This window comes from Trichosurus vulpecula, chromosome 1, assembly GCF_011100635.1.
Source record: "Trichosurus vulpecula isolate mTriVul1 chromosome 1, mTriVul1.pri, whole genome shotgun sequence".
NCBI lineage: Eukaryota > Metazoa > Chordata > Mammalia > Diprotodontia > Phalangeridae > Trichosurus > Trichosurus vulpecula.
The window spans coordinates 500707420-500734331 of record NC_050573.1 but is presented as its reverse complement, the minus strand read 5'-3'; the positions used below and the strand labels follow the sequence as shown (position 1 = coordinate 500734331).

Below are 26912 nucleotides of genomic sequence, written 5' to 3'. Positions count from 1 at the left end.
GGGATCATGTTTTTCAAGTGTAGGATAAGAGACAAATTATAAAAAGCCCCAAAAATCACTCTGAGAGTAAACTACTTGAGGGCTTTTCTTTGTATATTTATTCCCAGTGATTAGCATGGTGCCTGGCATATTGTAAGGGATTAACAAATGCTTGTTGACCTAAGACAAGCAGATATCTGAGACCTATAAACTTGGGAGGTTGTAGACCACTCTACTACCTTCCCACCCTGATCCATGAAAGCTGAGCCTAGAAGGATAAAGGGGAATGGATACTCATCTATTCAATGATTTCACAGGCTGTCAGGAATAATGTTGAGGAGACAGATGTTCAGGTATATTTGAGACAGGATAATCTCTGGGTCCCTTCCACCTTTGCAACTCTGAAGGACAGATATATATATATATATATATACATATATATATATAAATATCCAGAGGAGAGAATGACCAGGAAAGCAATTTTATCAAGAGGAATAACAAGAAATAAAAACACCTAGGGACTTAAGAGCCTGGGAAAGAAAAGACAAGGGGAGGGGAGGGAAGGGAGTGAGAGAGAGAGAACGCAGTGCTAGATATTTTTAATTATTTAGTGGGCTAGCATAGTAAGGTGATTATACTCATTTTTATTATTTATTGAAAGAGTGATAAAATTTTTTAAATTCTAATAATTAGAGCTATCTGAAAATGGAATGGTCTGCTTACTGAATTATGAGTTCCTTGGGAGGGGGTGAGGTTTAAGCAGAGATAGAAGACAACTTATCAGGGATGTTAAACAGAGGAAAGCTTGGACTGGACGATCTCTGAGATCCTTTTAAAATCTGGGATTCTATAATCCTGAATCATGTAGTACTGTGAGTGGGTTATAAATATACCTTAATTTCAAACAGTTGATGATTTAAGACATCTTTTCCTTTCTTTGTCATTTTATAAGTAGATTGGGATGCGAGGCTGGGGACAATTATTGAGCTCCCAACAATGTGCTAAGTGTTGAGAAACAATATTGTACAATTCTTTTTATCCACATATATCCTATGGTATGCTTAATGTTCCCACTCTTAAAGCATATCTCATGTTCCAGTACTCTAGCAAAATTTTGTCACCAGATATTTGGCAGTCCTGTTCTAGGAATTTATTCTCCCTTTGGAGACTACATAAATATAGAGCAGTCCATTGTAATTAAAAGGAATTAAAATTAAAAGAAATGTAATTAAATCAAAATTAAAAATAGGATATCTATGGGGAAACTGCCTAAGGAGAATCACTGTGACATTGGAAAGAGCCCTGAATTTGGAATCAGAGGGTCTAGTTTTGAATCCCAGCATTATAGCTGCAACCCATGTGATCCTAAGCAAGTGAGGTCCCCTTTTTAAACTATTTATATGAATTTACTAGGTGTTTCTTCAATGGCATTTTATCCTGTAGAGTACAGAGAGGTCCACCAGAAGTCCTGACAGAAAGAAATGTAAGACATTGGAGGAATAGAAGTCCCTTTTTCCCCTTCCTCTGCCCTTGGAAGAAGGATTTCAGGTTTGACATTCTATTTGGGCCTTGGGAGCATCTGGAGATACTGAAAGTGGGACTTAGGCTTACAGGTCCAAAACACAATCAAGAGGCAGTAGGGTTTTTTTTTTGTCAGATATGTGTATTTTATTTTATTTTTAAAATATATTTTCATCTCATTAGATATTTCTCAATTACATGAAAAAAATCTTTAACAATCATTTTTTAAAATTTTGAGTTCCAAATTCTCTCCTTCTCATGGCTCTTCCCCCACTCCTTGAGAAGGCCAGCAATTTAATATCAATTACACATGTGAAGTTGTGCAAAACATTTCCATATTAGCCATGCTGCAAAAGAAAACACAGACTGAAACAATTAGTAAAAAAAGTGTTCTTCAATCTGCACTGAGAATTCATCAGTTCTCTCTCTGTAGGTGGAGAGCATTTTTCATCACAGGTCCTTCAGAATTCTCTCGGATTATTGTCTTAATCAGAGTAGCTAAGTCTCCCAGTTGACTATCCTTACAATATTGCTGTTACTGTGTACAGTGTTCTCCTGGTTCTGCTCACTTGACTGCATGAGTTCATATGAGTCTCCCTGGGTGTTTTGCAGAAGGCTTTTGAATTGAACTCCTTGGTTTGGCAATGGGTCAGCCTGAGCCTCTACCCGCGGTAATCAGAAACAGTCCTTGGGAGGGCTGAGAACTGACATCTAAGAGAGTATGGAAGAGTACTTAGCCACAGCAGTGGGATGGATATTTCTTCCTGCATTGCTATGAAATCCATTCCATCAAACAAGTATTTATTGAGCATTTACTATGTGCAGAGCACTATACTAGGCTCGGGGAATACAAGTACAAAAAACAAGCTTACATTCTAATGGGGAAGATAAGTACATAAAAATATGTGTTGCATAAATATGTGAGGTTGATAAATACAATGTATACAAACTATTTAAATACAAGGGAGGGAGGACACTAGGAAGTGGGAAATAATGGAAGAGGCTCCATGAAGAAGATGGTATTGAGCTATATCTTAGAGGGAGAGGGAGTCAGGTAAGTCAGGGAGTCAGGAAGAGAGGCAGAGATAAAGAAGGAGTGCATTTCAGACAGGGAGATTAGCCAATATAAAGGTATGGAGTGTGTGTGTCAGGAAGAGAGGCAGAGATAAGGAAGGAGTGCATTCCAGACAGGGAGGATAGCCAATGTAAAGGTGTGGAGAGTGTGTGTGTGTGTGTGTGTGTGCGCGCGCGCGCACAGCAGAGAAAAATCCAGGTCAGCTAAACTACAGAGCTTGGTATGGGGTGTAATATCTACTGAAGCTGGAGAAATAGGTGGAGGTCCAATTTGAGTGCGCACACACACAGGCACACACATACACATGCAAGATAGCAAAAAAGTTGAAAACTTGGTGCTTCCTTTTCTTAAATATAAAATGTATAAACCTGTAGCGTGTAATATGTAATCATGTTACACTGATATATTTCAGGCATGTTACACTGGACACATGTTAACATATGGGACAATATGTAATATGGCAGAACTGAATGAGGGAAACCTAGAGTGAAAATGATGACCAACAGACCAGTAGAGGGAGCCAGTGAGCCAAGCCTGAGGAGTCGTCCGCAGAAAACCATCAAATGAGATACTATTTGTAAAGCCTAGCCTATAAATATTTATATGCCTATCATGTATATGTTAGCTACTACTACTACTGTCTTGCAACAGGGTAAGGGACCACATGCTAAAACACAGAATCATAGCATTTCAGTGCTGGAAAGAATCTCAAAGGTCCCCTGGCCCAAACTCCCCATTTTATATGCGAGGAAATTGAAGCCCAGAGACTTTGATCTGCACAAGGTCATACAAATTAATAACAAAACCAAGACTATAGACCAAGTCTACTGATTCCTAGTTCCATTCTTCTCCCACTGTATGTAAAATGTATTCCCCATCTTATCAACCTTGGAAATTATTGAGTTTAGTAAAAAACAAAAAACAAGAGATGAATTTTTAATTCTTGATGAGAATTTAAGGTTTTGGTCCTAAGTTTAGTCGTAAGGGAGGCAGTGCAGAGTAATGAAAAGACCTAAATTTGAATCTTGGCTCTGATATTTACTAGCTGTGTGATTTTGGACAAGTCATTTTCCCCCTCCTTGACCCTGTTACTTTATCTGTAAAAGAGTGATTGGACTCAATCAGAGGTGTAAAAACACACTGGCTGCCAGTCTTGTGGCCACACTCCCAGATTAAATGGAATTGGAAAATATGTAATAAAATAAAAAAAAATACAACAGAACATAGATAATATTAATGTGTGGTTTTATAAGTCAATATGCAACCCTCAGAGTTCCTTATGTATGGTTTGGTGGCCCCTTTTTCTATTTGAGTGTGATACCACTAGGCTAGAAGATCTTTAAGGTCCATCTAGCACTGAAATTCTCTGATCTAAAAATACAAAACATAGATGATGTTAATCTCTGGTTTTCTAAGTCAATATGAAGCCTAGAGGGATCTCTTTCAAAATGAATTTGACACCATTGTTCTAAAGTATCTGATGCAAAGTTTCTCACTTCAAGATTCCAAAGTTCAAACATAGGTCATTAGTTGTTTTATTACCATTTCCTCATATCTTAATGCATAAATTTAAAAATTCATTTAACAACATTCTGAAAAGTCAGTGCCCCCTTCAGAAAAATCACTTTTTCTTTCACTTGATCAGCAATGGAAACTTCTCACCCTTTGAGCCACAAAAACAGTCCCCAACATAAGAGAAAGGGGACAACTCACTTATCACAACAAAAAGAAAGCTCCTCTGTTAATAAGAAGATACAAGAGAAAACTAAAAGATTTTGAGGGTCTCTCATCAAAAGTATATATTATTCCTGGGGGAGGGGTGGGGACGGAGCCAAGATGGTGGCAAGAAAGCAGGGACTCACTTAGGCTCTCCCCCAATCCCTCCAAACACCTGTAAAAATGGCTCTGAACAAATTCTAGGGGTACAGAACCCATGAAATAACAGAGGGAAACAAGTCTTCAGCCCAAGATGGCCTGGATGGTCACTAGGAAGAGGCTATCGCACCATGGTCGGAGCAGAGCACAGCCCAGCATGGGCCGCACCAGGACAGACCAGGCACTGAGTTCAGGTGCAGCAGGCCTTAGGGCCATGAATCACTGAGCTGTAGCAGTTACCAGACTTCTCAACCCACAAACACCGAAGACAACTTAGTAGGTCAGTGGGAAAACTGCTGGATCAAGGGGAGAGAAGTGCGTGGTTGGCCCCAGATCCTGGGGGTGGCAGAGGTGGGGCAGCTGCGGCAGCAGGAATCTCCTATAGCTGCTTCCAGAGCTGCAGCTGTGGTTGCTTCTGGCCCCAGGCCCAGTAGGAGGAATCAAGTGGCAGATCAGAGCGGGAGTGGAAGAATTGCTTTGCTGATGCAGAGGCAGGGTTCTCTTGCTTTGCCCTGCTTGGATCTGGGTCACAGTCCTGGTTAGCAGTTCTTGGGTCGGGGGGAGCACTGGTGTGGCAGAGCTTGCCATGTAGAAGTAGCACTGAAAACAGCAGTACAATGCTACGAAGCTTGGAACAAAGCACGCACCATTCTGAAGCTAGTCATACCCTGACAGAAACCTCAAGGGTCAAGTAGTTGGCTGGGAACATGAGCAGGCAGCACAAAAGGACTCAGACTAGAGAATCTTTTTTTGGTGACAAAGAAGATCAAAGCATACAGCCAGAAGAAGTCAACAAAGTCAAAGAGCCTACATCAAAAGCCTCCAAGAAAAATATGAATTGGTCTCAAGCCATGGAAGAGCTCAAAAAGGATTTGGAAAGGCAAGTAAAAGAAGTAAAGGAAAAATTGAGAAGAGAAATGAGAGTGATGTGAGAAAACCATGAAAAACAAGTCAATGACTTGCTAAAGGAGACCCCAGAAATACTGAAGAAAATAACACCTTAAAAAATAGACTAACCCAAATGGCAAAAGAGCTTCAAAAAGCCAATAAGGAGAAGAATGCCTTAAAAGGCAGAATTAGCCAAATGAAAAAGGAGGTCCAAAAGACCACTGAAGAAAATACTACCTTAAAAATGAGATTGGAGCAAGTGGAAGCTAGTGACTTTATGAGAAATCAGGATATTATAAAACAGAACCAGAGGAATGAAAAAATGGACGACAATGTGATGTATCTCATTGCAAAAACCACTGACCTAGAGAATAGATGCAGGAGAGATAATTTAAAAATTATTGGACTACCTGAAAGCCATGATCAAAAAAGGAGCCTAGACATCATCTTTCAAGAAACTATCAAGGAGAACTTCCCTGATATTCTAGAACCAGAGGGTAAAATAAAAATTGAAAGAATCCACCAATTGCCTCTTGAAAAAGATCCCAAGAAGAAAATTCCTAGGAATATTATAGCCAAATTCCAGAGCTCCCAGATCAAGGAGAAAATACTGCAAGCAGCCAGAAAGAAACCATTGGAGTATTGTGGAAACACAATCAGGATAACACAAGATCTAGCAGCTTCTACATCAAGGGATTAAAGGACTTGGAATATGATATTCCAGAGGTCAAAGGAGCTAGGATTAAAACCAAGAATCACCTACCCAATAAAACTGAGTATAATACTCCAGGACAAAATATGAGTTTTCAATAAAATAGAGGACTTTCAAGCATTCTTGAAAAAGAAAAGACCAGAGATGAAGAGAAAATTTGACTTTCAAACACAAGAATCAAGAGAAGCATGAAAAAGTAAACAGGAAAGAGAAATCATAAGGGACTTACTAAAGTTGAACTGTTTTGATTACATTCCTTCATGGAAAGATGATATTTGTAACTCATGAAACCTTTCTAAGTATAAGGATAGCTGAAGGGAATATATATACACACACACACAAAGGGCACGGGGTGAGTTGAATATAAAGGGATGATATCTAAAAATAAATAAATAAATACAATTAAGGGGTGAGAGAGAAATATATTAGGAGAAGGAGAAAGGGCGAGATAGAATGGGATAAATTGTCTCACATAAAAGTGGCAAGAAAAAGCAGTTCTATTGGAAGGGAAGAGGGGGCAGGTAAAAGGGAATGAGTGAATCTTGCTCTCATCAGACCTGACTTAAGGAAGGAATAACATACACACTTAATTGGGTATCTTACCCTACAGGAAAGTAGGGAGGAAAGGGATAAGAGAGAGGGGATATTTGAACAGAGGGCAGAGGTAGAAAGGAGGTAATTAAAAGCAAACACTTTTGAAAAGGACCAGGGTCAAGGGGATAAAATTGAATAAAGGGGGACAGGATAGGATGGAGGGAAGTATAGTCAGTCTTTCACAACATGACTGTTATGGAAGTGTTTTGCATAATGATACGTGTGTGGCCTATGTTGAATTGCTTGCCTTCTTAGGGAGGGTGGGTGGGGAGGGACCAAGAGAGAAAATTTGGAACTCAAAGTTCTAAAACCAAATGCTCAAAAAAAGTTATTTTTTTACATGCAACTGGGAAATAAGATATATAAGCAATGGGGTTTAGAAATCTATCTTGCCCTACAAGAAAGTAAGGGGAAAGGGGATAGGAGGGAGTGGGATGACAGAAGGGAGGGCAGACTGGGGAAAAGGGCAATCAATATGCCATCTTGGAGTGGGGGGAGGGAAGAAGTGGGGAGAAAATTTGTAATGCAAAATATCATGGAAATCAATATTGAAAACTAAAAAATATTAAATAAAGAAATGGAAAGAAAAAGGTATATATTATTCCCACCTGTCAGTTGCAGTGTGTGGGTCTGAGAATATTACTCACATTAGAAATAAACACAGACTGTTCTTAAGAAAAAGGCAAAAAGGAGTTTATTGCTTTCTCATGGGAAAGGACACACCCAGTGTGGCCAAAGATGATGCCAGCACATGTGTGTGTGTGGTATACAGGTCAAAGGAAGTTATATAGACCATAATGCAGAGTTCCCCCACCCCCTACTGGCTCCTCTTCCCAAAGACTGGGTTTGGAGCTAGCATTTTAAACAGGGAATTTTCTCCCCAGCAATAGAGAACAAAGAACAAAAAGGCAGGCGTGAGACCAAGGACTGGTATTCAGCAAAAAGGGAGTAAAGGCTAGATAACCAGGACCTTGCAAGTGTCTGTCCCCTGATGTAATTTTTTATCTCTACTTTCTCCGCAGAGCGGTTTCTAAAAATATAGAAGGGGTGCAGGGTAGGGGTGGATGGTAGGAGAGGTAAGGTCTCATCCCATGCTATGGGGTGAGGGTGCTTCACTATTTCAACATTCTACTCAGCAGTATAATCAGTGTTGGCCCTAAGCAAAGCTATGAAATATATGAAAGTTCTAAAATCCTCCCACATAGTCCTTTTATTTATTTTATTTTTAATTTATGAAACAAAACAAGCATTTTCATAACGTTGTACAATAAAAAGATGACTGTAATGAAACTGTTAATCTACTATGCACAATTTGCTATTCCTTTCAAATATACAACAAAATTATCATGTAAAATTTTTTCTCCTTCCCTCTTCCCCTCACCCCACTCCCACCGTGGCTACAGCTTAAAATAATTCTAGATAGTATAAAACTCCTGGGAGTACAAATGCCAAAACAAACCCAGGAGTCATATAAACAAAATTATAAAAAACTTTTTATACAAACAAAATCGGATTTAAATAATTGGAGAGATATTGATTGTTCATGGGTAATAAAAATGACAATTTTACCCAAACTACTTTATATATTCAATGCTATCCCAAATAAATTACCAAAAAAATTATTTTACCGAATTAGAAACATAATCACAAAATTCATTTGGAAAAACAAAAATAGCAAAGGAAATAAAAAAAGAGGTTCAGCGGTACCAGATCTTAAACTGTATTATAAGGCAGTAATTATCAAAACTATCCGGTACTGGCTAAGAAATAGGAAGGTAGATTAGTGGAATTGAGTAGACATACAGTTTACAGCAAATAAGCATCATAACCTTGAATTTGACAAGTGTAAAGACTTAAGATTTGGGGATAAAATTCACATAGTCTTTTTTTAAAATTTCCTCTCTTCCTTCTTTTCTCTCTTTCTCTCTCCATTGCTGTTGTTGTTCAGGTGTGTCCAACTCTTCCGGACCCCATTCGGGATTTTCTTGGCAAAGATACTCGAGTGGTTTGACAGTTCCTTCTCTTGCCCATTTGACAGGTAAGAAACCGAGGCAAACAGGGTTAAATGATTTGACCAGGGCCACACACATCTAGTAAGTGTATGATGCTGGATTTGAACCCAAGAAGATGAGTCTTCCTGGTTCCCATACCAGTGTACCACCTAACTGCCCTTCTCTCTCTATGCTTGCCCCGTATTCGACTAGATGATCTCCAACGTCCCTTCCAGCTCTAAACCTGTGATCTTGTGCGCCTGCTGCAGGGAGGATCACTCCGAATGGGGTGAAAACTCTCAGTTGCTGCCAAGGACACAAATCACCTTCTTCAACAGCCCCTAGTCCATCCCTGTAGCTGTAGCATAAATTCTTGCTCTTAACTGCAGGTATTAGCGGATGGGCAAAGGGGAGCAGTCCATTTCAAGGGTTAAACAATCAGTCCCTCTTTCTGGGGTGTGGTCATCTGTAGCCCCAACTTCCGCAGACGAGGAGAGCTGGCCCGGAGTGACTGCTGCAGCTGCCGTCTGGCGGTCACTCGCTCCGGACCTGTGCTGGAGGGAGGGGGAGACAGGTGGGTCTGCGACCCCAGGGCTCCTCCATCTTCACCCCGCCCACTCATGTCCGTTCCCTAAGGAAAGAGAAGGAGGCAGAAGGACGGAGAACCGGGGCTCCTGCCTGACAGGCCAGTTCGCAGAGTTTGGGGTAAAGCGGTTTCTGAGAGCTCTTCTTTGGGGGCGGCTCCGTCTCAGACCTGCCCGGCATTTGGAGACAGGCTCAGTGTGCAGGGGCCGATGGGGATGGGTGGGGATCAGTGGGGATGGAGGGCTTGGGACCGGGGTGGGAGGGAAAGGAGGCTGCCGAGACTTGAGCTCACGGAGCGTCATTTTCTTCTCTGGAAGGAATGAGAGAGTGAAAAGAACTTTCTGGTAACTTTGAAGACCCACATGTGAAACTGAAAGGAAGGGTTTGTGGGTAAAATTAAGGTTTTTTTATATTCCTTTCTCTGCTATGGCAGGCAACAAATAATAATAATGTGTCATTATCATTATAAATCAAGGGTATGGAACGTGTCAGTGTGAAAACATCCATAGTTTATGATCTTGAGATTTGCTGGTGACTCAAGGTCTATTAATAACAAAAGCGCTTCCTAACGTCAAGCCCAGCCCTCAATCCACTAAGTCTAACTGAGTAATGATAATAGAATAAGCTCCTAGTGGTGAGAGCTCCAAAAAAATGTATCTCTGATAATTGAAAAAAGAAAATTATATGTTTTATATATATATGTATATATATACATACATATATGTGTGTGTGTTTATAAATATATATATATATATATATATATATCTGTGTGTGTGTTATACACACATTTTTCAGTCAGTCATGTCTGACTCTGTGACTCGTTGGGGGGTTTTCTTGGCAAAGATACTAGAGTGAGTTGCCATTTCCTTCTCCAGCTCATTTTACATATGAGGAGACTGAGGTAAGTAAACAGAGTTAAGTGACTTACTCAGGGTCACAGAGCTAATAAGTGTCTGAGGCTGAGATTTGAACCCAGGTCTTCCTGACTCCGGACCCGGAGCTGCTTCCACTGAGCCATCTAGCTGCCTCTAGATGCAAGGTGGCTTGGTGAAGAGGAACTTGGCTTCAACCTTGAGGTCAGAAAAATTGGGGTTCAAGTCCTGGTCATGTGACCTTGTAACGTTTCAGTGCCTCAGGTGCTCTGAGACCAGAAGGTGCAAAGTACAATTTGCACCTTCCCCAAGTTTCCTATACTGTATCAATGAAATCAAAGATGCAATTTAAAAAAAAGAGCCAGTCACTGTGCTGATGACACAAATACAAAAGTAAGACTGTGTTCCTCCACCTCTAAATGATGATAACGATGATGATGATGATGGTGGTAACAGCAAGGACTAGCATTTAGAAATAGTGCTCTAAAAGTTACCTAATTTGATCCTCACAACAGCCCTGTGCATTGGGTGCTGTTGTTATCCCCATTTTACAGGTGAGGAAACCGAGGCTGAGTAAGTTAGGTGACTTAGCCAGGGTCATACAACTAGTCAGTGTCTGAGGCAAGGCTCTAAGTCAAGTAACACAAGCTCTTTAGTTGATTGATTGGAAGTAATTCTTCTATTTAGATTCTAGAAGGCTATGCCAGGAAAACGAGATCTCTGATAGGAATTTCTAAGTTCTATGAGTTTTTTGGTATAGGCTTTGAAGTGAACTATGGGTCTTTTAGCTGGGTACCAGTCTAGTTAAGTGCAGACAGATTCATTACCAGAATGAACTAACCAGAGTGTTGGCCACAAGATGGGGAACCTTTGAGAACACAGCCGCTCACAAAGACCATAGGGGATTGTTTGGAGGGATTGTTATCTTCATCTGGAGGTGAACAGGAGGAAAAGGTAGCCAACCCAGTGAAATCACTGAGATTTTCCTTATAACAAAATCCTCTGATATTCAGTCACTTTAGATGAGATCCTTAACTTTTATTAAATTCCTTTCCTCAACAAATAAATGCCTAGCAAAATTCTGTTTTGCCTCTCAAAGCCATATAGTTCCTAGACAGGAGTGTTAGTGAAGGCTTATAATCCCAGCTATGGGAAAGGCTGCGGATCTTTTGATTTTGATGGTTCTGAGCTGCTGTGTGATAAGCTGATCCTTAATATGGTGAGCCTCCAGATCAGGGGTGACTAGGTTGCCTAATGAGGGGCAAATTGACCCAGGTTCAAAACAGAGCATGTCAAAGATCCAAGCCAGAGCGGGATAAAGCTGAGGAGTGGTCCTTGCACTTCCAGCTTGGGCAAGATAAAGAGATGCAGCATTAAAAAAGAAGACAGATAATCTGTGGGCCTCTTTCTTAATACTTAAGGTGCCAAAGCATCATTCTCTTACAAGGTTTTATTGCTATACATACTATCAGTCTAGTATTAAGCCAGGGCCCACAGAATACTGTCACTGAACTCTCAGTTCCAGTGATAGTTATCTGAATATACTCCAGTCTCCCTGATGGGTAGGTAATTTTAAGATGAAAGATATTTGAATTCCATATTTTTCCAAATTTAATATATTGACTAAAATAGGATTTTGTTGTTCAGTTGTGTCCAACTCTTTGTGACCCCATTTGGGGTTTTCTTGGCAAAGATACTGGAGGAGTTTGCCATTTCCTTTTCCAGCTCATTTGACAGATGAGGAAACTGAGGCAAACAAGGAGAAGTGATTTGCCCAGGATCACACAGCTAGTAAGTGCTTGAAGCTGGGTTTTAACCTAGGCCCAGCATTCTAGCCCTGCATCACCTGACTGCCCCAATCGAATTTTACTTTTGTTAAAAAAAAATCAGTATCTTCTATCTAGAAAATGAAGGAAAAATATCTTGTGACTTTGCTAAAAAAAACCTTTTACTACCTACTTCACAGGGTTGCATACAGAAAGCCCTTTATAAACCATATAAAGTGTTGTATAAGTATAAATAATCACTTAAGTGCAAATACGTAACAGTCAAGATTTCTTGGAGCAGCTAGGTGGCAAAGTGGATAGAGCACTGTCCCTGGAGTTTAGAGGACCTGAGTTCAAATTTGCCCTCAGACACTTACTAGCTGTGTGACCCTGGACAAGTCACTTAACCCTGTTTGCCTCAGTTTCCTCATCTGTAAAATGAGCTGGAGAAGGAAATGACACATCCACTTCAGAAATCTCTGCCAAGAAAACCCCAAATGGTGTCACAGAAAGTGCTGGTGACATGGTCCCCTTCAAGGAGGAAGGACAAACAACAAGAAGCTTATGTATAAATTTCAAATTTTTTGAGTTTCAGAATTAGCTTCACTTTTACTTTCTATTTTCGTTAGTATTGGTACTGGTAAAAAAGCAAAAGTTTTGTCACCAAAAAAAGAGAAAAGCAGTGTAATTCACTAAGAAATCTTGCTGAGGTGTTTCAGTCCCTGTCCAACTTTTTGTGACAGAACTGGTTTTTGCCTCTTTTTGTAATACCAGCTCTTAGCAAAGTCCCTGGCACATACTCGGCACTAAATACATGCTTATTGACTGACTGACTGTGGGTATAGGAATAAGGAATCAATATCAAGCTGGGATGGTAAATGGAAAAGAGAGCACTGGCAAGAACCTTGGGGAAGAATTTCCCTACAAAGCCTGTTCTGCTGAGTATAGAATTTTAAGAAGGCAGAGAAAAATGTGACTGGAAACTTTATTCAAGAGGGCTTTAAATAGCATTTCCTCTAAAACTACTCCTCCTAACTTCCCTGTTTCTGTAAAGGGCACTGCTGGTCTGGTCTCCAAGGTTTGAAAACTAGGCATCTCCCACACTCTCACTGGACACCACCTTCCCATATCCATTCTGTTGCAAATTTTACCAATTCCACTTCAACAATATTCACTCCATCCCCTCCTTTCCATTCAAAACACAACCTCATTAATTCAGGCCTCTCTCAGGATTATTACAATAGTCTCTTAAGTACTTTCTCTATATCTAGCCTCTCCCTTCTTCAAATCATTTTCCACACAGCTGAAATATTTATATTCCTGAAAAACAGATTCAAATATGGCATTGCCTCCCTCAAGAAGTTTCAGGGACTCCCTATTGCCCCCATGTTAAAATACATACTCCTCTGATTTTGTCATTTAGAACCCTTCAAAATCTAGCTCTAGCCTGTCTTTACATGGTGATTATATATTATTCATTCCTCCCCAACACCCTCCCACCCCCTCCTTAAGGTCCTGCCAAAATAGCCTACCTGTTCTTTCTTGTTAAAGGTGCTTTTCTATATAAATATATAGATAAATATAGATACAGACATACGCATCTCTCTGTATACACACATATATATGTATTATGTGTATATATCTCTATGTATTTCTATGTTTATATAGATAGAGTATATCAAATTCTCCTAATTCTTTTCACTCCATTTTGCACCACATCATAAAGGTTTTCCCAATTTCCTCTTAAACTGTCCATTTTGTCACTTGTGGTACAATAATATGCCACTACATTCATATACTATAATTGTTAGACATTCTGTAATAGGACATTCCCTTAGTTTTCAGTTTGGGGCCAACATTGTGACATATAAAAACTTCAAGAGACAAAGTTTCTGGGTAATTAGTCATTTTATTAATCATGCTAGCAGATAATTAATAAAAGGAGTCAGTGGTATTCTGGAATTCCAAAGACCTCTCATGGAACTCAGTCAGTGTTTATATGCCCTTGGAAGAGTGGATGATCCAGAGGGTGGCAATCAACTCTGATTGGTTAACACTTAATGAGAAAAATAAATATTATAATGAGAGGTGGACCTGTTCTATTGAGGACATAACACTGCTCAATCTTACTCCCAGATCACCTCCAGACTTCTGCAGTCTAGACAAAGGATCTACCTCCCTACCCAAAACTGCCTGAGTGGAACACAATGGGCCAGAATTTACCTTAAATTAAACCCTTTGTAAGGTTTTCTAGTTGGATGAGGCAACAACTCCCACCCAGGATGGAAAGACATGTATCCCCGGGGGATTCAGGCAGTTTCAACCATCAACAACATCCTTCAGATGCTAGTGTGGCCTACTAGAGAAAGAGGATCAGGAAGGGAAGAAAAAAACCTCGATTTCTCCAATAATTGGTTATTTAATTACCATTTCTCTCAACATGAAAAGAGCTGATATACACGTTTTTGTTCATATGGGACCTTTTCCCCCTCTTCTTAATCTCCTTGGTGTGGGTACAGGCATAGCAAGGGTATTTGCTGAATCAAAGGGTATGCAGAGTTTAGATTGGGGGCATAGTTCCAGGTTGCTTTCTAGAATGGCTGGATCAAGGCGCACCTCTACCAATCCTGCACCAAGTGTGCCTGTTTTTCCCACAGCCCCTGCAACATTTGCCATTTTCCTTCTGTGTCATCTTTGCAGATCTGATGAATGTAAGGTGCTTTAATTTGCATATCTCTAATTATTAATGATTTGATTCTCTAATTATCTAATTATTAATGATTTTTACATGGTTGTTCATAGCTTGGATTTCTTCCCTAAATTGTTCATTTCTTTTGATCATTTATCAAATCTTAAAAGGTTGAAAAAGTACTTTATATATCTTGAATATGAGACTTTTATCAGAGGAATTTGCTGCAAAGATTTTTTCCCAGTGACCTTTTCATTTTCTATAATCAGAGTTTGATGTCTATAATATTTGTTTACTCATGAACTCTTCTTTTTTTTCTTCCTCATCTAATTTGCTTATGATGTGACCTTTTACATCTAAGTCATTTATCCATTTGGAGTTTATCTTGTTATGTATTGAAAGAAGTTGGTCTATGACTAATGCCTACCAAACTGCATTCTCATCTCCCCAGCAATTTTTGTTAGACAGTGAATTCTTGCTCTTGTAGCAGGGCCTTGGGAGTTTAATGAACACTTTGTGGCCTTGTCTGTTCGCATCTGTATTTTGTGTTGTCTGTTTCTTTGGTTGACCTCTTTATTTTTTGACCAGTCCCTATTCATCTTAATGATTACTTCTTTGTAGTACAGTATGAGATTTGGCATTGAAAGATAATTCCTACCCCTTCCAACTTTTTTTCATCATTACGTTTGAGATTCTTGACCACGTGATTTTCATTATTATTTTTTCTGGCTCCTGAGTGTGGTTTTGAGTGAATGTTGCCTCACAGAATATGATGACCCTGGGGAGGTCTTTATGGGAGGGAACCTGGGGGAGTCACTACGTGCAGGTGTTATATGCAAGAGATGTGAGCAAGGGTGTACAACCACAGACCAACATGAGTTGAAAAAAGCTATAAGGATGGTGTTGTCAAGGAAAGCCAAACTTCACACCGGTGAAAAAAATGCAAAAGACAAGAAAATGGGCTTTTAACGCCATGATCAGTACAATGAAATGGGAAAAAAGTACATCATTTGGGGAAAGTGACAGAAAAGGTTATTCATCGGCTGTCATTTCTATCAGAAATTATCTTCAAAAAATTTTTAAATAAAAACTAAAAAAAGTCTTAAGATTGGAAAGTTAAGACTAAATATAGATTAAGATGGGATTGAAACCCAAGAGAGATGAAGAGATAGTAAAGAAGTACCAGCCTTAAAAGAGGTCAGATATCCAGTTGTGGATAAATTACATCCCACATTTAAGAAATCATGGCAAACAGGAAGTGTCAGAAGACAAGAGACAAGCAAATAACATCCCCATTTTCAAAATGGGAAAAAAGTAAATTCCCCAAACACTAGACTCAAGAGCATGACATCATCCCTGGCAAAATTCTAGAGTGGATTATTAAATAAGTGGTTTTTCGAGTACTTAGTAGTGACCGGAAAATCAACACAACATCACTAAGAACATGTGGCTTCTTTTTTCATCTGCATTACTAGAATGGTACAACTCTGCAGATACCTCATTTTGAGATTTTAGCAAGGCATTTGATAGTTTTTCATACTATCCTTGTGAGCAATATGGAGAAATATAGACTAGAGACTAGTAAAATTAGTTGGATTGATAGCTAATTCAACAGCTAGACCCAAAGTATGTTCATATCAAGACTGATTCATTAGAGGTCTTCTCTAGGGTTACAAAGGCCTCAGAACTCTGTCAGTAGGTTTATGTTATTCAACATTCTGTGAGTGGGGATATGAAAGACAAATCATTCTTATTAAATTTACATATAACAGATATGGAGGGGGGTGAGATCTAAGAGGTTAAATGACAAAATCAAAATGCAGACAAAGGATTAACATGCCAGAATAATGGGCCAAAATGAATAAGATGACATTTGTTTAGGATAAATATAAAGTTATGTGCTTAATTTTTAAAAATCAAATATTTTACAAATATAGTGCTAGGGAGCCCTGGCTTATGAGCAGTTCATATGACAAAGACATCAGGGAGTCAAGTTGCATATCTTTTGCATTTATAGAAAGGAGAAGAAATCTTTTAAAAACAGTAATGAGCTGCTATTGATATATTTTAGAGGCAGCTAAAATATTTTTACATGGAAGAGAAAAAAATCAGTAAAATCAATCATATAAAGAAAATCTAAAGGTCTATGTGATATTCCACACCTATACACATCTCCCTTCTAGAAACAAGTGGGAGTAAGGTATTTTCTCATAATACTTTTTTTGGGATAATGTGTGTTCTTTGTAGTTTTACATTAATTTTAGATTATTTTGTGGTTATCATTCTTCCCTTTTACATTGTCGTAGGCATTGTGTTTATTGTTTTCGTGGCACTATTTACTTCATTCTGCATTAGTTCATGTTGGGTCCCTATTCTTCTCTGTATTCGTCATATTTGTAGTTTCTTACAGCACAGCTATATTCCATTACATTCATGCACAACAATTTATTTAACCATTAACCCAATTAGTGGGCATCTACTTTATTTCCAGTTCTTTACTACCACAGCAAATACTACTCTTAAGTATTTATTTTACTGAATGTAGGGACTTTGTTCTTATCAAAGACCTCTTGGCGCAGTGGTAGAATCTCTGTGTAAAAGGGTTTGGTATTTTAGTCATTTTTTTGCATAATTCCAAATTATGAGAGAAAAGAGAGAAAAGAAAAAAATCTGATTAACACTAGTATCGTACAATTGAAGTCATCTGTTCCTCTTCTTCTTTCCAAGAAGCCCACCCCATAATCTCTAGTTCTTGCACTGTTTCTCTTTCTGACTTCTGTTCTGCTGCTTTGAAAGTTGACTTTGATTCTGCTTAGGATTATTCCCTCTCCCACGTCTCCTCCCTCATAAACCTTAGTCTTGCCTCTCCTTGCCCAAGCCCACTTGTTTTCTCTTTGAGTTTCATGTATGTGTGTGAGTGTGAACTTCTCTTCTGTGATGCTTCTTCATATCAGTCCTTCTTCCTTGTTTGGATACTCTTCTTCTCTGTGCATCCCAATTATGTGACCTACGAAGTTCCTCCCCAACTTCTTACCTGGTATGTATTCCTTTTCCCCTCTTTTCTTTCTTCTCTTAAAACTATTGAAATAAAACAAAAGTATACTCAGTCGCTGTGATTATGTTTCTTGATTCCCTCTTTTACCCTTGACGACAGCAAGAATTTTGAAGAGACATTAATCTCTTCTCCTCCTTTTGCATATAAACCCTTCTTCGTTGTTTAGTCCCCTCCATTTACTCAAATGTGAGCAAGCTTTTCTAGTTTTTCTTTTGATTTCTGTGTTTGCATTTCAGAGTTTGTACACAAGCTGAATTACTGCTCAGCAGCTAGATGGCACATGTGGCCTTAGGCAGTGTGTGACCTTGGGCAAGTCACTTAACCTCTGTTTGCCTAATCCCCTTGAGAAGGAAATGGCAAACCCCTCCAGTATCTTTGCCAAGAAAACCCCATGAACACTATGGTCCACAGGGTCACAAAGAGTCAGACATGAACAACTAAACAAGTCAGTTAAAAGGTTTTAAATCACCACTGTCAGCCAGACAGAGACACCTGCCTATGCTCCTCCATCAGTCACTTCTAGAAGCAGGCTCACCAAGGCTCCACATGGATATAGCACCTCCTCTATACCCTTGGCCTTCAATGGCCAGCCCCTCCCACTACATCATCATCATCATCATCATCATTAAACTCATATTCTTAGAGAGTTACCTTGGGCAGTGAGAGGACAAGTGACCTGCCCCCTGTCACACAGCCAGTATGGAGGCAGAATCCTGACTCCAAGGATAGCCCTGTCTATCCACAAAGTCTCTCATCGGTCCAGAGCAATGAGGAAAAGTATTTTATTGTTTAGTATTTAAGAGTAGCTGGTAAAGACACATCTTATTCTTCTCTCGTGCCTAATTAAAAACTCATTTAATACCTCACAATAAAATATACAGTGACCTCATGAGATTGGTACTATGATTATTCTCATGTATTATTGTTATTTGCATTATGTTTTCTCTCCTTAAATGAGGTTTGGAGTTCATGAGGCCATCCTCCAATTAGAGAGGCAGATAAGGTGCACTACCAAGCCTGGTGGGGGCAGCTAGGTGACACAGTGGATAGAGCACTTGGCCTAAAGTCAGGAAGACCCGAGTTCAAATCTAGCCTCAGACACTTACTAGCTGTGTGACCCTGGGCTAGTCACTTAATTCTGTTTGCTTCAGTTTCTTCCTCTGTGAAATGATTTGGAGAAGGAGATAGCAAACCACTCTAGTATATTTGCCAAGAAAACCGCACATGGAATCACAAAGAGTTGGATATGACTGAAATGACTGAACAGAAACCAAGGCTGGTAGGATCTTGCAGGATGATAGTTATCTCAAGACTGAGCTTCCTGGGGCATGGTGGTGAAATCATTCAGAGAAGCCCCAAAATAGAAAACTCATATCATATCCTACAATGCAGTTCACTGACAATGACTGCAGAGGTATTATTTTCTTTACAAACAGTTAAAATGGAGTGATGGGGCCTTTTTGGCAAAACTAACTCCAAAATCCATTTAGTTCCTTTTAATAACGGTCATTTTGTTATGTTGGCATCTTATTTGAAAATTCCAGGTGTAAAACAGGTCCTCTATCTACTTTTTACTATGCTAGGCCTTGCAAAATTCTCAAATAAAAATTATCAGCTTCCTGAATTACTCATTTGGCTTTTTTTCTTGAGTTATAATTATCCTAAATGTCTGGAACTTGTCGAGCTGAAGACAGGTTTCAGTCTCTTTTTTTTCTGTCTTAAACACCTTTAACCCATTTACCAATTTTGTTTTTTCTTCTCATTTCAGATCAGAAGAAATGCTGAAATTAAGCAAAGTTCTCTTTTGACTTGGATCTTTATCATGGGCATGCAGAATTCTAAAATAGATTCCTGCCCTCTTTCCACTTTTCCCAGGAAAAAGAGCATGGAGTCTAAGCAAGAGGCCAAACACTCCAAAGATATTAGAGAGAGCAGTAGTGACAAGGACCTGAAAGAACTAAAGGAAGAGGAAAAGGAGGAGGAAGGAGCAGAAGAGCTATCTAAAGAGGAATTGGAAGAAGAGGTATTCTTTAAGTTTGTGATTCTGCATGCTGAAGATGACACCCATGAAGCCCTCAGGGTCCAAGGGATGCTGCAAAATGAATTTGGCATTAAACCTGGAATAATCTATGCTGAAATGCCATGTGGCAAACAACATTTACAGAACTTAGACGATGCCGTAAATGGGTCTGCCTGGACCATTTTTTTATTGACTGAAAACTTTTTGAGGGATGCTTGGTGCAATTTCCAGTTCTATACATCCCTAATGAATTCCATTAATAGGCAGCATAAGTACAATTCTGTCATACCAATGAGGCCACTGAATAATCCTCTCCCCAGGGATAAGACTCCATTTGCCTTACAGACTATCAATGCTCTGGAAGAAAGAAGTTCCGGCTTTCCTAAACAAGTAGAAAAAATTTTCCAGGATTCTGTGTACGAGAAACAAAAAGCCATATGGAAAGATTCAAAAAATATGGTAGATAGCTAGAAAAGTAAGAGGAGTGGGACATTTTAGTGAATGAAACAAAACAAAACTACATAACTGGGGGCAGGCAGGATAAAACGATGTCATTTTGTAACATCTTCCAGGAAAGTTAGAATTTCTAAGAAAGTAGAAATAAGAATGATACTTTTTCTGAGAAAAGCCATTGGCACTGAAAACCTATGGAATTAGCATGCTTCTCTAGACAAGGACTAGCCATTTTGATTATTCTGTTCCCAGGAACGTTTGTCTGATGTGTTCCCCCTTGATTTGAGGATGTGACAAAAGATGTGCTTTTAACTAACTTTTGGCATTCCTTGATTTATCTTCTTCCTTGAAGGGTGTTCTCCTTTGAGTCAGTGTAGAGTAGTAGGTACGCCAGCTTTGGAGTCAGAAGACCTTAGTTCAAATCCCAGGCCTGATATTTAATATGTGTGTGATAACCTCTCTGCCTTAATTTCCCCATCTGTAAAATGAGGGAGTTGAATTAGTTGGCTTCTATCCCTTCGAACTCTCTATCTCTGATCCTGTGACTATGGGTATTATATAATTTCTTTAAATTGTATTCCGTGTTTTTTTAAATTAAAATATGAACTTGGTGTTTTGTCTTTGATATATATATGTATATGTATATGTATATGTATATGTATATGTATATGTATATGTATACATACATATATATATTTGCTTTTTTCCCAAAGGGACTAATACTTGGCCTCTCTACTTTCATAATCCCTTGAAAATTCTTAGGCTTAATTTCCTTTTTTGTATCTTTAGCTCCTCCTAGTGAGGAAACTTTGCTGAAAATTGAAATTTAGTTTCTTCAGTAAATATTCGCTGGGATGCCGCATGCTATAGTGCAAGCGTCAGCAGACTACATTCTGGGGAGCCAAATCCATCCACCTCCCATTTTAAAATGTAAAAATACATATATGTGTGTGTACACACTCACGTATTAAACATTTGAGATGAGGAAGCTGACCCAAACACAGATTTAAGTGACTTGCCCAGGATCACATGGCTAATACGTGTCCAAAGCCGGATTTGAACTCAGGAAGATGAGTCTTCCTGACTCCAGGTCCAGCACTGTATCCACTGCACAACCTAGCTGCCCCAGACATAGATATAGATAAATCTGTATATGTATGTATGTGTATTGTGTACATGTGTGTATTGTCTGTGCATGTATGTGTATATGTGTGTGTGTATAAATCTGTATGTCACATGTGTATCACCTACTGATGGGATGTATCTCACTCCTGAGTGGATAAAGAACTGCAGCATGACTGTAACTCATCCTGGTTTATTTGGAGGGTGTGTGTGTGTGTGTGTGTCTTTTTTTTCAGTTTCTCGCTTTGAGTGAGGCCCATTCAATGAACAGGCCTCTTTAAGAAGCTAATCAAAGGATGGCCCCTTTAATCAAAACTCGGGGAAAAATATCAAACTTGGAGGGGAAGACTCTTGGGGTTCCTGGCCAAAAGAGAAACAGTTACTATTTAATATTTACATTCACCCTTCCTAGCAGGGCAGGGACCTATTGTCAAATCTATGAGCTCCAGAGTGAGTTGGGTTTAAGCCTTGGTTTTTAAGAAAGAAATCTCGCCAGTAAGCCTGAAGTTAAGATGTCAGCCGGCCATTGAAATGTACCTTCCTTTGGGCAGAGCACCCTGAGGAGAGGAGAGAAGAGGGGAGGGGAGGGGAGAGGCTACTGACAGGGCATGGTTGATGGCAATTCTGGCACTTACTTTCTTCAACACACTTGTCAATGCTTCTGAAAAATAAAGTGACTTTTTTTTCCTAATTAGAAATCTGAAATTATAAGTGGATTCTGATGAGACATCACAATGTATATAAAATAGCACCGTACTCTGAGAGTCACTTGGGTGGGAGTAGCCTCCTTTGATTGAGTGTGTGGCTGGAGTGTCGAGGTTCAGTCCTATCTGACTCTTCATGAAAAGGTAGACAATACCAAGAGATTTTCTTTGCAAAGATACTGGAGTGGTTTGTCATTTCCTTCTCCGGAGGACTAAGGTAACCAGAGGTCAAGCGACTTGGCGAGGGTCACATAGCTAGTGAGTGTCTGAGGCCAGATTTGAACTCAGATCTTCCTGACTCCAGTCCCAGCACTCTATCCACTGAGCCATCTAGCTGCCTGTAATTGGACTAGGCTGGTCTATAAAACTGGCCAGAATGGGACAGCCTATCTCTTTCCTGCTGTGGGAACCATGAACTGAACTGGAAGCTAGGATAAATTCCACCCCCCTATTCCCCACTCCAACCACCCAATTCCACACCAACATGGTATCCCTACACTGTCTCTCTTGTTCTGTTTGATTTGTTCTTAGTTTCAGATGCCATATATGATCTGCACTAGACCCAGAGTTTGAGCCAAGGAGACCTTGAAGCCAAGATTCCGGGCAGAATGTGAGTCTGCCTGTCAGGGGAGCTAAGGTACCTGGGACTTGAACCCAAGGAGGGATCTGGATTTGGAACTGAGACTGCACACTATAGAAACAGAGCTAAACTGTAGAATTAATCCCCTTCTCCCCCCAAGAGACTGAGGTGGTAAAAAGTGGGTAGGGTTAAGTCTCCCACATTTTGGGAATAAATTTTTTGTATATTTGTTTCTTGCTCAGTCGTTTTTCAATTATATCTGACTCTTCCTGACCCCATTTGGGGTTTTCTTAGCAAAGATACTGGAGTGGTTTGCCCTTGCTTTCCTTAAATCATTTTGCAGAGGAAGAAACTGAGGTAAACAGGGTGTCTTGCCCAGGTTCACCTAGCTAATAAGTGTCTGAGGTCAGATTTGAACTCACAAAGATGAGTTCAGGACTGTCACTCTATCTACCGCATCACCTAGCTGTCCATATTTGTTTTATATCTTTGAAATATATTTCTTTGTAAAAACTAATCCTATTTTTAGTGTTTTTGGAATTGGGTACAGGGGACCCTCCCCCTAAATGCCCTAAATGCCTTTTCAGCCCCAAATTTGTGACCTTCTAGAATTGGTTGGATTTTTTTCCCTCCTAATAAAATTTCTTGTTTCTTTAACCCTGGAACTTTATATTTCTCATGATTGTGAGAAGAAAATATAAAAATGGGAGTGGGAGATGGAATATAGTGGCTATCAAATTAATTTCACTCTCCTCTCAACCATCAAAGAAGGGTGTGCCCAGGGCACAGTTAACAAGGAAACGAGCAGGGATAAAGAGGGACTGATGAGACTGATAATCATTTAATATCAATTTAATAACCTCAGTAAGGGCCAGAGCCTGAACTAATCAAGCTTCTTTGTTTTCTGAGTAAACTCAAAGAATACCTCTTTCTATGTCAACAAGGCCAGATGGGGCTGACTTAAGAGCATTCTTTCCTCTGTCTGTGGCCATTAAGGATGAGACCCTTAACCCGAGATACTACCTTGAATAATGTGACTTTTTCTTATCTTAATATTTTTATGGACATATACTATGTTATAGCATGTTAATGGTAAATTAAACACAGAGATCCTAAGCTGTAATTTTAACTGACACTTTATCAACTCTATTTTATTGTATTTACAACCTATTCAATTAAGAAAAGTCATTTTCTTGTATCATGGTTGAACACACATGGATGTCATAAATTTGAGTACCACAGACATTCTAAGTTGGGACTATTCTGAAGTGTATTTAAGCCTTCTCATTCTTTTGTTCAGACAGTCAGAACTTATGCTTTGGCTCCTTGTATGTACAAGTTCACTAGCTTCCCTACCTTTAAGGGAATAAATAATATGAATTTACATATCATCTAGTGTGTTTGCCTTCTTTAACCAAACTTTCAGGTCAACAAGACGATAATGTAAATGAAAACAACACTAACAGGAGTCAAACAGCTTAAATGTAGTTATCAATCCTGATTTTTCCTCTTTCTCTAGAGGCAGCTAGGTGGTAAAGTGGATAGAGTGCTGGGCCTGGAGTTGAAAAGAAAATCAGAGCTCATATCTGGAAGTTAGGAAGATGTGAATTTAAATTTAGCCTCAGATATGTACTAGCTATGTGAGCCTGGGCAAGTCATGTAACCTGTGTGCCTCAGTTTCTTCAACTGTAAAATGGGGATAATAACAAGCATTTGCCTCCCAGAATTCTTGTATGGATCAAATATTTGTGAAAAACATTTGTGCTTGGCACATAGTAGGTGCTTAATAAATGCTTATTCTCTTTCCCCTCTCTCTTAGACTTTCAGACCAGGGGGCAGCAAGGGTTGGAAGGAAGTATGTTACTTATGGTAGCTTGCAGGTGAAATACTTGGGGATCCGCCTATGCAAACCCATGGTGGGTGAGCTTGAGGGCAATTTCTGCATCTGCAGTTCGAGATATCTCTTCTGCCTCTGTTTGCTTTTCTGAGCACAGGCCATGGTCAAATACTCCTGAAAATGGATGTTTCTAGGTATTGGGGGTTACCTCATTCTTAATCTAGAGTGTGAACACTCCTAAATTTGAGAACTGGGCACCGGCCCCCAGCCTTCCAGGGAAAGATTTTCTCATTTGCTACAGTTTAGAGAAGGGAAAAGCCTGTCTGGCAGCTGGAGAATAAAGACTTTCTGGACCAACCATGATATTACTGTGATTTCCTTGGATGGGGCAGGTCTGAGATGAATGTGAATATTGCTTGGTAGTCTCCCAAAATGTCTGGGGAGATGCAGAGTCTAATGAGACTAACCAGCAATTGAAATGTTCTATGTTCCCTGTATTTGTTGAAGCATGCTTGTGATGGGGTGCTTGTGCTTGGACCCTAATTCTAACATCACATTTCTCCTTATCCTCTGCTTGGGTGCCTGTGCCTGAACTCCAGTTCCAAAATCACATCTCTCCCTAGATTCAAAGCATTGGCCCAGGCAGCCTCTCTCCAGTTCTAGGGCAGCATGCCTTACCAAAACAACTAGTTCTCAAAATATATTCTCTCCCAGGCAGTCTCTCTCTAGCTAAAGGGCAGCGTGCCCCAAACTCATCTCTGCTTCTTCCTCAGTAAGCAGTTATGCCCAATTATGGATTGATTCCAGATGATCAGTGAGTCTAACACACATCCTAGACGCAGTCAAATGTATACTCCCTTACATTAATCTTGTCTAACAAGACACGTGATGGAGTCCACTCAGATATTCTTAGTCAGCCATGAACTTTTGGTGACTTAGTGATGTTTCACAGTCAAAACCACACCCCTTCCTACCCCCCTCCCCTGGGGCTATTTACCAGTGAACTCTGGGTAAGATACCTGCACAGAAGATACAAAAAGCACATGTTCCTTTAAGAACTGGCCACTCCTTAACCACTCCCTAATCTCACCCCAAAACACCTAATTGACAGGTTTCACCCCTAAGTCTTGTACTTAAACTTTCCCTGTAGCCCTGTATGGTTGCAGGTTCCATAAGAACTCTTGCCCACTGAAAAGCATAATAAATCTTTGCCTCCTAGACTTAAAGAATGCTTGGATGTGTGAATTCATTGGTTTGGGATTCCTACAACTCTGGGTTTCATTTCTCCCTCAACACTTGTACATAAATTTGTTTGTGTACTGTTTATTGATATCTTTTGTTTTCTATCTCCTAACTTTCACATCTGTCCCTCCACTCCCTTCCAAAGAGAGCCACTCTTTAGAATAAAATGTAAAAAAGGAAGAAAAGAAAAGCTTTGCAAACTTAACCAACATATCCCCAAAATCTGATGTCGAATGGAAAGTTCCGTACCCATGTTTTCCCACCTTTTCAAACAAGTTTGGTTAGGGAGAGGTGAGTGAGTTCTGATAGAATAACTCATGCTTAATTATTATCCCCATCTGACAGATGAGGAAACTGAGGCTCAAAGACATTATGAACCTTGTCCATATGTGACACATGGTTCAGGTCAGAACTAAGATATGAACCCTAGGTCTCCTGATTCCACCTTTGGTTATCTGTCCAGAATATCATGTTTCCTCCCTGCCAAATACTGCAATTTTGTGCTAAAAAACCAGATTAGGTTTATGGGCAGTAGTTCATAAACTTGCCACTGGATGGAGTCCAAGAATTTGAAACTGACCCTGAATAAGGATTTGCTTTTAATGTTGATAATTGTGGTGTGTCAGAGAGGCAGTGATTGAGCTTGGTTCTCCCAAATTACAGGCATGATAGATGAAAAATGTTCACATTGTAAAATCCTGACTCTCCCCACCCTACCCTACCCCACCCCAAATGAACTTTTCCCAAAGACAGTTAAGCAAAACTAACCAAGTCTAATTACTTATGCAATATTCCAGGAAACTGTGTTTTTCATCATTTACTCTCCAGAACCAAAACTAGTCATTGCAATTAATCAGAATTCCTGTGATTTATAGTGTTAAAATCAATTACGTTAGTAGTCTTCCTTTACCTTGTTCTCCTGGTTCTGTTTTCTATGCCCTGTATCAACTCACAAAGGTATAATGCCTGCACAGATAGTCTCTGCCTATGACTACACGGAAGCACAGGGGTAAGCTTACTTCTAACTATGCATGACTGATGACTTTGTAAAGTGTGATGGTGAAAAGTCTCCTAACTGGCCACTAAGGCAGAACAGCTGTGTGTTCTTCTTGTCCACCCATTCTCTTGATTTCCAGCTGTGGAGAATATGGATAATTTTCAGCTTCATCCGGAGAATTGGAGGAGGCAGGTGGGAGGGGAAGGGGAGGCAACTGTCCTGTCTCTCACCCAAGTCCATGTGTCTGTGAAGACATAGCCCCCTCTGACTTAATTGTGCTTGTTCTTTCCTGATCTTAAGTGAATGAGTGTCTCATGGTGGATGTGTCCAGGGCTGGTGGTAAACTTAATGAGTT

The 26912-nt window shown here is 39.7% G+C and overlaps 1 protein-coding gene across 1 annotated transcript; it reads left to right on the top strand.

Moving 5' to 3' along the window:
- Positions 1-9165: 9165 nt before the first annotated feature.
- TICAM2 (toll like receptor adaptor molecule 2) lies at positions 9166-20677 on the top strand. Its single transcript, XM_036740164.1, has 2 exons — positions 9166-9209; positions 19371-20677. Exon 2 carries the CDS (start codon positions 19425-19427, stop codon positions 20091-20093), a length of 669 nt encoding a protein of 222 aa, XP_036596059.1. The 5' UTR covers positions 9166-9209; positions 19371-19424; the 3' UTR covers positions 20094-20677.
- Positions 20678-26912: the final 6235 nt, after the last annotated feature.